Source organism: Heteronotia binoei, chromosome 2 (assembly GCF_032191835.1).
Source record: "Heteronotia binoei isolate CCM8104 ecotype False Entrance Well chromosome 2, APGP_CSIRO_Hbin_v1, whole genome shotgun sequence".
Taxonomy (NCBI): Eukaryota; Metazoa; Chordata; class Lepidosauria; order Squamata; family Gekkonidae; genus Heteronotia; species Heteronotia binoei.
This window is the reverse complement of record NC_083224.1, coordinates 81,100,460-81,112,548: the sequence shown is the minus strand read 5'-3', so window position 1 is coordinate 81,112,548 and position 12,089 is coordinate 81,100,460. Positions and strand designations below refer to the sequence as shown.

The 12,089-nt window shown below is 46.6% G+C and overlaps 1 protein-coding gene across 3 annotated transcripts in view; it reads left to right on the top strand.

The window, feature by feature from the left end:
- PRICKLE4 (prickle planar cell polarity protein 4) overlaps positions 1-12,089 on the top strand; it is a 45,797-nt gene that overhangs the window by 19,018 nt on the left and 14,690 nt on the right. For all 3 annotated transcript variants that reach the window (XM_060231424.1, XM_060231425.1, XM_060231426.1), the window contains 3 exons: positions 62-199; positions 8,311-8,514; positions 9,313-9,499. In XM_060231424.1, the coding sequence (XP_060087407.1) occupies positions 62-199; positions 8,311-8,514; positions 9,313-9,499 (529 nt within the window). The remainder of the gene's footprint in view (positions 1-61; positions 200-8,310; positions 8,515-9,312; positions 9,500-12,089) is intronic.

The window sequence follows — 12,089 nt, the reverse complement described above, 5'->3', positions numbered from 1 at the left end:
TAAATGCGGTTTTGGATAATCTTCCTCAGTACTATAATGCTGTCGTCTGCTTTTATTCAAGGAGAAATACTGTCCATCCATTGGTGAAGAGGAGAGGGAGCAGCTGCGAACATTTGCTGCACAGAGGCGGCAGATCTCGCTGGGCCAGGGTGTTACATACTTGGTATCTTCTACAACCCATGGGTGTTTCTGCAAAAAGGTAAGCCAGCTAAAGCAGAAGTGTCAACCGCATTTGTTATGAGGGCCAGATCTGATATGAATGCCACTTTGTTGGGCCAGGACATGTGTGCCATAAAATGTAAGATGAGGTACCGGAGTTAATAAATTTCATAAAGGTGATTTCAGATGTTGAATGGCAATAGCAGGTGAATGACAATAGCAAGCTTGATTAAATTAGATGTGATATGAAGAGGGGTAGTAGACATGGAGATGCCAGAGTTGGTAATGAGACAAGAAACGGAGGTCTCTGTTTCATCCTGGAGGATTCAGTCCGAGCGTTAAAGAATAAATGGACATTGTTCCGTTAAAGTCTCCCATCATCAATACCTGGTCATAAGTCACTCCATCAAGCTGTCGGGTAATGTCCTTGAAAAAAGCATTGTTTGCGCCATTTGGTGCATACAGTCCTAATAACGTTTTCTTTGCATTTATCTATCTCTACCACCACATATCTTCCATCCTTGTCTTTAAATATCAATTTTGGCTCTAATTGTTGATTAATATAAAAAATCATGCACCTTTTCTTTTGTTCTGCCAATGAAAAAAATTCCAATCCTAATTGTTTATTCTATAAATATTTGTAATCCTTTTGTTGTATATGGATTTCTTGTAAACAAATTATATTACAATTTTGCTTTTTAATCCAATGAAATGTTGCTTTCCTTTTTTGCGGTGAATTTAGTCCATTTACATTCCAAGATAGTAATTTGTAATCCATTATAGTGCAAAGTCTTTATTCTGTTCATAGAAACTACACAGCTCATGTGCATTCGTAATTGTAATCCTTCTTCCATGTAGCTCAAAACTCAAACCTTCAGGTATTATCCATCTGTATCTTGTTCCATTAACACGCAGTTTCTCTGTCAGTTTCTTATAAGATTTCCTGTCATTTATCACTTGTCTTGGCAACTCTTTCATTATTCTAACTCTACTCTCTCTTACTGTCAGAATCTTTTGAAAATTTTGGTTCAAGATTTTCCCTACCATTTCTTTTGTCATAAATCTTATGACTACATCTCTTGGCAGTTTTTTGTTCTTGGCATAAGATGAGTTGACTCTATACATAAAGTCATACATATTTCTAGTCCCTTCAGGATCTTCCTCCAAGAAGTCAGCAATTATTTTCACAATATATCCCTTTAAGTCAGTTCCTTCCTCCTCAGGTACTCCTCTCAGATGAATTTGGGTTTTAACAAGGTAGAAGCATGCACTTTAACTTTCTCCTCTACATCCTGGACTTTTTCCTTAACCACCACCACCTCATTTTTAAAGTCTTCCATTTCCTTTTTAAGTTCTCCAATTCTTTTTAAAGTTCTTTTTTACAAGTCTTTAACATCTTCTCAACTCCTTTCATTATCCTAGCTTCCATTGCTTCTAGTTGGTCTTGCATTTTTTTCCCAAGGAAAGAGCTCTTGCACGTGTTGCTTTTGATTCTGACATTAAAATAACCCATGAAAATTTACGCGTCTTAAAATCCAAATCCAAATATCAGATTCAATACCTTAATACTTGCCATTTTAAATGAGCCTAATTTCGCTGTTCTTTGATCTTCCTAGGCTCAAATATTAATTTTAAAAGTTTTATTTTTCAAAACGGCGAATGCAATTTCTCTATAGTAAAAATCCTACTGTAGACCTTCTTCTTGTTTGTCTCTCTTCTCTTATTACTTCCTTCTTTGCTAGGAACGAAATCACGTTTTCAATGGTATCCAAATCTCGCAATCTTTGTTAGTCTCTCTTCCCTTATTACTTCCAACTTTGCTAGGCACCAAGTCCCATTCTCAATGATATCCAAATCTCACGATTTTTGACGTACTTCCTGTTTTGCTTGTAGGACATGCAAAGCTGTTATGATGATACATTCTTCAGTGACCACAAGTAATCCAAACAATAACTTCTTTCCCAGTTTTTAGCAATATCCTTTTTTAACAAAGTCCAAAATTCAATCTTTCTTTTCTTCTTCCTCCCCTCTCTCTAAATCACTCCTTCCAACCTTCCAAAATTATTTTATTTGCTTTAAAAAAGTTCCAGAATGAAAGATTGTAATCGGTACCTCTCCGCTGATATCAAGCTTAACATTGATCTTTCCAACTATCAGATGTTCACCAGTCCCAAAGAAGATTAGGATCTTGCCAAGCTTATGCCATTTGAATGGCTCTGAAAGCCTCTGTAGATGATGAAAACGCCACTCTTCTCCAGGGGCCCCTCAAAGCCTCAAAAGAGCCCCCAACGGAGCTCTCTATCAGCCAAGGTAAACCCCCTCTGAGTTCTTGGACAAATCTCTAGCTGCGAGATGTGGGTAGAAGGCCAGAAAGAGCCTTTTCCTACCCCGAACAGAGGCTTCAGTCTGTCCCCGTTAAAGAGACAGGTCAGCTCGCCATTTCCCTAATCCCAAAAGTCCCAAAATAATTTCCTCAATGTACACTGTGCTTGTCAGAAGAATCCATCCATCCACCCTCCCTCTGAAGAAGTGTCATTGTACACAAAAGCTTATACCTGGAAAAAACGTTTTTGGTCTTGAAGCTGCCTTGGGACTCCAACTTTGTTTTCTCTCTCTCTTTCCTTCCCCTCCATTCCTACCCAAAAGAGGAGCAGCAGCCCCAGAGAAGGAAGCAGAAGCTGTGTGTGTGCGCGCACGCTTGCACAAGAGAGAGAGGCTTGTCTTTGTATATCTCTCCCACATGAAGTGAGAAGCAGCCAGGGAGCTCTCTGTGTGCCTGTGGGTGGTGGGGGGAGGAGGCAAGAGGCAGGAAGCAAAGAGCCACTGAGGGAGCTGGAGAAAAAGCAAGCTATGGTGTGGCTGCAGCAGCAGCTCTGGAAAAGAAAGCAAAAGGAAATTGCTCAGGGGATGAATTTGAGTCTTGTGCAGGCCAGATCCATCCAGCAGGCTGCATGTTTGACACCCCTGAGCTACAGTTTACTGAGCACTGGTATCTTCATAATTGCACTACTGTGAAGTTTGGTGCTGACCTTTAGCTTTGCTTTTCCTGTCTCAGCATGGGACTTGAAATGATGTAGAAATGATATCTAAAAAAACACAACTTCGTTACCATTAGACATGTGACTCCCAAAACTGCTGTTATTGCATTTCTGTGTATGTAACATATGCAACAGAAACTTCAAACACTTTTAAAGCAACTAAAAATATTTAAAGCAACTAAAAAAGATGGCGGTGGCGAGGTAGAGCTCAGATGCTAGAGCTCCCTGAAACAACCTGGAAACAACTGGGTTTTGTACTTTGCTAGCCTCTAAAACATCAAGTACAACTGATAAGACACCCCTCACCTTGAGGAGGGGTGCGTGGTGCCGGGGGTTCCCGCAGAGCTCCGCCGCGGTCGCTGCCGACCTGTGGGGTGAGGCGGGGCCTGGCGGCGGACATGGAGGTGGCTGAGACGCCGGCCTGGATTGCGCTGCATAGCTGAGTGGGATCGGGCAGTGAGAGGAGCAGTCGGTGAGCTGGGTGAGCAGCGAGTGGAGTGATCGGGACGTACATGCCCATGTGAGCGAGTGGCGTGCGACAAGCGAGCGAGCGGAACGAGTGGGCGAGCAGAGCCAGCCGGACGAATCGGCCGAGTGAACAACCAGAGACGCTTGCAACCACACGACGTGTGCGGCGAGTAAGGGTGCGGCCGGGGGTGATTGACAGTGGCGATTTGGGTGCTGCCGGCAGGAGAGCCACGATGGCAGCCCCGAGGCCGCTGGACACCTGGGCGGAGCGAGGGTACCTGATTGGACTGGCCAGCTCCACTGGTGGAACTGTGGAGCCCTGTTGCGTGACTGGGAGGCACGGGGGGGGGTTGCCTCCCTGGGCCTGCTGGGTTGCACCAGGGCCATTGGCCGAGGACTCATGGTCTCTCGACATGTATTATCTTACACCCAGATATGTGACCGCTGCCCCAGTATTGCACACAATGTGGTATGATTTCGACGCCTGCACCTGACTCTGCACTTTGTCTATTCAGCACTTTACTTCGCACTTTATCCAACTTTAGAAGACCTTGCACAGACTAGCACAATAGCACTTTCCTTTGCAACACTCTACCTCCATCCACTTACATTCTACCATTTTATAATACAAGTTTTAGTCAATTAACTCGTTTGATTAGTGATTGTTATATTGATTGGGTCTGATTTATAAAAAAAATTTTTGGGCAAATTAATTGAGGGGGTTCTCAGGGTGGGATTACTTTTATTTATTGCCATTAGACTTAAAATACATATTTTTTACCAATTAATATAAAGGAGACTATGGGGCGGGTTTAATCGGGTTGATTTGGAAATTGGGATTGGTGGGGCGGAGTGGACTGGGGAGTATTCTAGGGTAGTTCTAGTAGGCACTAGTGGTGGTGGCTGTGACAATAACTATCACCACTAACGGGGGATGACTGGCCTGGGGATTTCAGTGCTCCTGGGGAGGGGGAGGTATGGCGGTGGGAACAGACGATATAAGGGAAGGGGACCGAGACCACTTACGGCTCGATCACCTTCCAGTCTGCGTCCCATCCCAAGGGTGACAGGTAGCAGGGTCAGGTCAAACGACCCGCCTCCGTCATCGGTGTTATGCAATGCCAGGTCCATTAATAATAAGACCTCTGTCCGAGAGTTTTAACTCGAGCAGGACATGGACCAGGCTTGCGTGACCGAGACCTGGGTACGAGAGGGAGATTTGGTGGCCCTCTCTCAAACAGCTCCCCCGGGTTACTTGGTCTTTCACCAATTGCGGATTAGCGGGCGGGGGAGAGGAGTGGCGTTGTTCATATGTGAGGCTTACTCCTTCAGGGTGCTCCCGGTTCCAAAGATCGGGGGCATTGAATGTGCGGGTCTGGCGTGGGAGGTTGGAGAGGGGTTGGCGATTTGGCTGATGTACTGTTTGCCTAGCGCACCAGCCAATGCCTTACCGTCCCTGCTCGAGGCCGTGGCAGGCTGGGCATTGGAGCACCCAAGGCTGCTGATCCTGGGTGACTTCAACCTGGCCTCTAATCGGGCGACGGACCTAGTGTCATCCATGGCGACATTGGGACTCTCTCAGTTTGTTGCAACCCCCACTCACCAGGCTGGGCACATGTTAGACTTGATCTTTGCAGCCGGGGTTATGGTGGACGATGTAACCGCAGAAGCGGTGCCATGGTCGGACCACCTCGCTCTTAGGGCTCGTATAGACGTTCCACTCCAAACCTGCTTAGGCAACAAGTGTATTATGGCTCGCCCGCAGAGCCAAATGGACTCGGATAGGTTCCAGATGGCTCTACGGGATCCCTGGCCCTTTGGCGATTCTCTTGATGGCCTGACTGAGACCTGGAATAGCTGGCTCTATAGGGCCATTGATAAGATTGCACCTCGATGCCCTCTGCGACCTCGGACTAGGCTGGCTCTGTGGTATAACCCGGAATTACGCCAGCTGAAACAGGGTCTCAGACGGCTAGAGAGGCAATGGCGGCGTACTCGTGACGAAGCAACTAGAGCATCTTATAGGAAATCTATGAGGTCCTATGAGATGGCAGTCAAGGCTGCAAAGAAAACGTACTTTGCGGCTAAGATTGTGTCTGCAAATTCGCGCTCGGCACAATTGTTTAGGATAATTCGGAATCTCACTAGATTGCCACAAGGCAAACCAAACGTTAAGGAATTAGAGATAGGCTGTGAGGCTTTTGCGAATTTTTTTGCAGACAAAGTCCAATCGCTCCGCCACGACTGCCCTGCCATGTTGGATACAGTATGTAAACTCGAGGCTCCGTGCCTGTCTTCTGGTTTGATCCTGGATCGTTTCGACCCCCTCAGCTTGGAGGAAGTTGACAGAATCCTCTCTGCTGCATGCCCAAAAACTTGTGATCTGGACCCATGCCCCTCCTGGCTAATTAAAGCTTGCCAGGAGGAGCTAAGATGTCCTTTAAGGGAAATCATAAATAGATCTCTTTTGGAGGGTCTTTTTCCAACCCCTCTGAAAGAGGTAGTGGTCCGCCCCCTTCTGAAAAAGGCTACATCAGATCTGGCCGAATTGGCGCATTACCGACCAGTCTCAAACTTGCCCTTTTTGGGCAAAGTTATTGAGAGGGCTGTGGCATTGCAGTTGCAGAGTTTTTTGGATGACGCTTCCACCTTAAATGCTTTTCAGTCCGGCTTCTGCCCAGGCCACAGGACAGAGACAGTGTTGGTCGCTCTCATGGATGATCTCCGGCGACATCTGGATCGAGGCGGTGTGGCGATATTGCTGCTGTTAGATCTATCGGCAGCGTTCGATATGGTCGATCACCAGCTGCTGACCTGCCGCCTTGCCGATGCGGGGATTCAGGGCTTACAGTGGCCTGTAAGGATTAGCCTTACTGTGGCTTTCCTCTTTCCTTGAAAGCTGGGGACAAAGGGTGGCGATTGGGAGTGAGCTGTCCCAGAGGCACCCACTTAATTGTGGGGTGCCCCAGGGGGCAGTTCTCCGATGCTACTTAACATCTATATGCGCCCCCTTGCCCAGATTGCCTGGAGATATGGGCTGGGTTGTCACCAGTATGCTGGGTGGCTGAACTGGTGACGTCCCTGTAAATCTGGACCAGGCGTTGCAAGCCGTGGCTGATTGGATTAAGCTGAGCGGGCTGAAATTGAATCCAGCGAAGACAGAGGTCCTTTGTCTAGGTCGCGGCGGTCCGGAAGGAGGGATCTCCCTTCCAGCTTTTGACGGGGCGCCATTGGTACCAGTGCGCGAGGTCAGGAGCTTGGGAGTGCTGCTGGAGTCTTCCTTGACAATGGAGACCCAGATAGCAGCCACTGCCAAATCCGCCTTTTTCCATCTTAGGCGGGCGAGGCAGTTGGCCCCCTTCCTGGAATGCCGTGACCTGGCAACAGTGATCCATGCGACGGTCACCTCGAGGTTAGACTACTGTAATCCCCTCTGCATGGGGCTGCCCCTGTACCTAACTTGGAAACTGCAGCTAGTGCAGAATGCAGCGGCCAGACTGCTAGTGGGACTACCTCAGTGGGAACATGTGCGGCCTAGGCTGCGGGAACTGCACTGGCTGCCAATTGTCTACAAAGTTTGTTACAAGGTGCTGGTTATCACCTTTAAAGCCCTATATGGCCGAGGACCTGCCTACCTTAGGGACCGCCTCTCTTCATATGTTCCCCAGAGAGCACTGCGCTCCAGCTCACAAAACCTTTTGGAAATCCCTGGGCCCAAGGAGGCCAAATTAAAAACAACCAGGGAGCAGGCCTTCTCTATAAAGGCACCCCAATGGTGGAATCAGCTACCAGAAGAGGTGCGGGCCCTACGGGATCTTAATCAGTTCCGTAGGGCTTGCAAAACCACCCTCTTCCAACTAGCCTTTTAAGATGAACCTGGAATTAACATCAAGCCATCTTGCATATACTGCAACTGTAGCACCATTATACTGTTTTTAGATTAATGATTTTAATGTTAACGTATATTGTATAATTTATATTGCTCTGTTTATTGATTGTATTACTTTGTTTTATTGTTATACCATGATATTTTATATCATGGCTTGTAAGTTGCCCTGAGCCTTCTTTGGCGGGGAGGGCGGGGTATAAATAAAAACTTATGATTATTATTTTCATCAAAAACTTGGTATGGCAAGGTGGATTTTTCTATAAAGATCACACAATTAAAGCTGTGTGTAAGCTGCAGCAATGCAGAATTTAGCTTTCCAAGAATTTCAGCTTTCATTAAAAAAACACACACACATGTTTTTATTTGTCCAGGCTGGAAAGAGAACAGTGCATGGACAATGGTGGAACAGTTTATTTGAAAGTATGGGCAATGCCTCCTAAACTCAGAAGCCAAGAGGTAGATAAGTGATATTTTCTGTGGATGGGAGTAGAATTTCAGTGTCTTTCCCACTCTCATGACAAAAACAAAAAAAACCCTAGAATAAATTATGGAAATAGTAACATGGCATAATTATGCAGAATAGTACATAAGTTGTACAGGTTTACAGAATTCAGTTTTCTTCTGTACTGTGGACATATGATTTTAATTTCTTATTACAAAAATGTTCAACCTAGAGTGCAAAGTGTTGCAGCATTGCCATTTAGGGAGGGCAACCATGTAAGCACTTTAAAGAAATGTCGTCTGCTTGGTTTGCAGTGTGGTAAGAAGATAAGCATAGGTGAACAGGGCGTCTTAGCATCCAAATTGGGAGATCACTGCTGCTGGCATCCAGCCTGCTTTGTCTGTCACATCTGTCTTCAGCCACTTGTGGATCTCATCTACTTCCATCGGAATGGGAAGATCTACTGCGGACGACATCATGCAGAATTCTTCCGTCCACGGTGTGCTTCGTGTGATCAGGTGTGCACAAAAAATTCTGCATGGAACAATGATACTTCTGCTTTTGTAAATGAATAAGCTGCCACACTTAATTACGGCATTCAAGACATTACCTTGCAGTTATGATGGGCTTAAGCTACTACCCTGGCTTTGGTCAGGGCAAGTTGCAAAGAAAAAAATCCAGAAATCCTCTCAGGGACTGTAAGGTTTCTGGCTACATGTTACCCCTAACCAGCCCTTGGAAGAACTCTTAAACTGAAGGGTTCCCCCATATTTAATATGAAAAGCTATGTGGTGCCTTGAAGACTAACATTCATTATGGGATAACCTGCCATATACAAAAACCTATTTCATCAGCTGTATGAAATGTGTGGTGGGGGCACTACTCAAGATGTAAGGTTAATACTATGTGTTCCATGTTTCTGCAATCACAATATGCAAATATGAGATTCTGGTTTCCATTTGAAAAGGTACTGGTTGATGACATTTCAGACTTACAGGGGAAAAGTAAGACCTGCAATAGCACAGAATGAGGTTTCAGTGCTCTGTAAAGTTTCTGGATCCTGTCCATAAATAGCAAATGTAAACCAAATATAAACATATATATTTTATAGGATCTGATAAGGTAATTTTTAAGCACAATGAGGTGTAATCATAGCTTTTGCTAAATGGAAGTGACTGGAAATCACACCAACATACCAAAGCCTTTTGGTTTACACTTGTATATGTAAGAAGTCAGGTGGACTCCAAATACAACAGTGTGTGCTTCTTTCCTGAGATCTGATATATGCAATCTGGGCTATTGCTCTGTCTCTTCAGCTGATCTTCACCATGGAGTGCATGGAGGCTGAAGGGCTGTGCTGGCATGAAGAGCACTTCTGTTGCCTGGAGTGTGACTTGCCCCTGGGGACACGGCGGTATGTCATGAAGAGCGACCAACCCTATTGCTGTGCCTGTTTTGAGAGTCTCTACGCGGATGTCTGTCAAGCCTGTGGAGAGATTATCGGTAGGTCCTGGGTGTTTGTGGCCTTGAAAAAAATGCTGAAGGTGCTGTGCCTACAGTTGTCCTACTTATAAGAGGCATAAAGAAAGTGTGACTCTGGCCTCACTCAGCTGAATGTGTAAGAACACAAGTCATGCATTCTCCCCCTAAAAAACTTAGCAACTGGCTTAGATTTAGATTTATTGGATTTATATCCCACCCTCCCCACCAGAGCAGGCTCAGGGCAGCTCACATGTAAAACAGAACAGTTGACATTACATTATTAAAACCATTAAAACAGTTATAAACATTCTGGTGCTAATATCAGTTGACTCTATTACATTTCAGATGGCATTCAGGATATAGAATATCATTCCCTACTCTCATATCAGTCATTCTGGATTAAAGGCCAGCTGGAATAGTGTCGTTTTACAGGCCTTGCAAAACTGGGTGAAGTCCTGGAAGGCCCTAACTTCTTCTGGCAACTGATTCCACCAAAAGGGGGAAGTGATCGAGAAGGCTGTCTCTCGAGTTGACTTTAATCTTGCTTTCCTTGGTCCGCAGATCATTAAGAGATGCTGTGTCCCAGATCTAAGTACTCTCTGGGGAACGTGTGGGGAGAGATGGTCCCTAAAGTAAGCAGGTCCTCAGCCATATAGGGCTTTAAAGGGGATAACCAGCACCTTGTAGCGAATCCGGTATACTACTGGCAGCCAGTTCAGTTCCCGCAGCCTCGGCTGCATGTGGCTCCCACTTGGGGAGCCCCAATAGCAGCCTAGCCGCTGCATTCTGCACTAGCTGCAATTTCCGGGTTCGAGACAAGGGCAGCCCCATGTAGAGGGTATTACAGTAGACCAATCTCAAGGTAACCATTGCATGGATCTCAGTGCTTGGTCGCAGTGTTCGAGGAAGGGAACCAACTACCTCACCCGCCTGAGATGGAAAAAGCTGGATTTGGCTGTGGCTGCTATCTGGGTCTCCATTGACAAGGACAGCTCCAGCAGCACCCCCAAGCTCCTGACCTTGAACGCCATTGGCAGTGGTGCCCCATCAAAAGCCATAAAGGACTTTCCCTGCCTGGACCACCACGACCCAAACAAAGGAGCTCTGTCTTTGTCGGATTCAGCTTCAGTCCACTCAGCCTAAGCCATCCAGCCACAGCTTGCAGTGCCAGGTCCGGATTTTCTGGGACACAGCCAGACTGGCTGTCCATCAGTAGATAGAGCTGGGTCCAGTCCATACCTTGGGCACTCTGAGCAAGGGGGCACATATAGCTGTTAAACAACATCGGGGAGAGTACCACCCCCTGAGGCACACCACAATTATGTGAGTGTCTCTGGGACGATTGTCCACTGATCACCACCCTTTGTCCCCAACCATAAAGGAAAGAGGAAAGCCATTGCAAGGTCAACCCCTGAATCCCTGCGTTGGCAAGACAGTCAGCAGCTGATGGTCGACCATACTGAACGCAGCCAATAGATCTAACAACATCAGAATGCTGAACAACCTTGGTCCAGATGCCGCTGGAGGTCATCCGCTAGGGTGACCAGTACTGTCTCCATCCCATGACTGGGCAGAAACCAGACTGATGGAAATTTAGGATGGAAGCGTCCTTCAGAAAACTCTGTAACTGTAGCGCTACTGCCTTCTCAATAATCTTGCCCCAAAAGGGCAAGTTTGAGACTGGCTGGTAATGTGCCAATTTGGCCAGGTCCAGTGTGGGTTTTTTCAGGAGAGGGCGGACCACTGCCTCTTTCAGAGGCATTGGAAAAAGCCCTTCACAGAGGGATCTATTTACAATGTCCTGTATAGGATATCGTAGCTCCATCTGGCAAGCTTTAATCAGCCAGGATGGGCAGGGGTCCAAATCACTCACTGTTGGGTGCACAGAGGAGAGAATTCTGTCAACTTCCTCCAGGCTGAGTGCTGTAAAACGATCTAAAACCGGTCCAGAAGACAGGCACAAAGCCTCGAGTTCACATACTGTTTTAAAAGTGGCAGGGAGGTCGTGGCGGAGCAATGAGATCTTATCTGCAAAAAAAGTCACAAAGGCCTCACAGCCAATATCCAATTCTGCCTTGGTCTGCCTTGTGGCAGAGTCGGCAGAGTCCGAATCATACTAAACAATTGTGCCGGGCGCAACGTCCCTGATGTAATCTGAGCCGCAAAGTAAGCTTTCTTTGTGGCTTTGACTGCCATCTCATAGGACCTCATAAACTCTCTATAAGATGTTCTGGTTGCTTCATCTTGAGTCTGTCGCCACTGCCCCTCTAGCCATCTGAGCCTTCGTTTCATCAGCCACAATTCCAGGCTATACCACAGCACTAGCTTAGAATGAGGCCGCAGAGGGCACCAGGGTGCAATCTTGTCGATGGCCCTAGAGAGCCAACCATGCCAAGTCTCAACTAGGTCATCCAGAGAATTGCCAGGGGGCCAGGGATCCCACAAAGTCATCTAGGACTGTGTTGGGTTCATCAGGCTCTGTGGGCGAGCTAAAATATGCTCACTGCCTAAACAGGCTTGGGGTGGAACATCCATACGAGCCTTCAGGACATAGTGGTCCAACCGTGGCACTGCTTCCACAGTAATCCGGTCCACTAGAACTCCTGCTGCA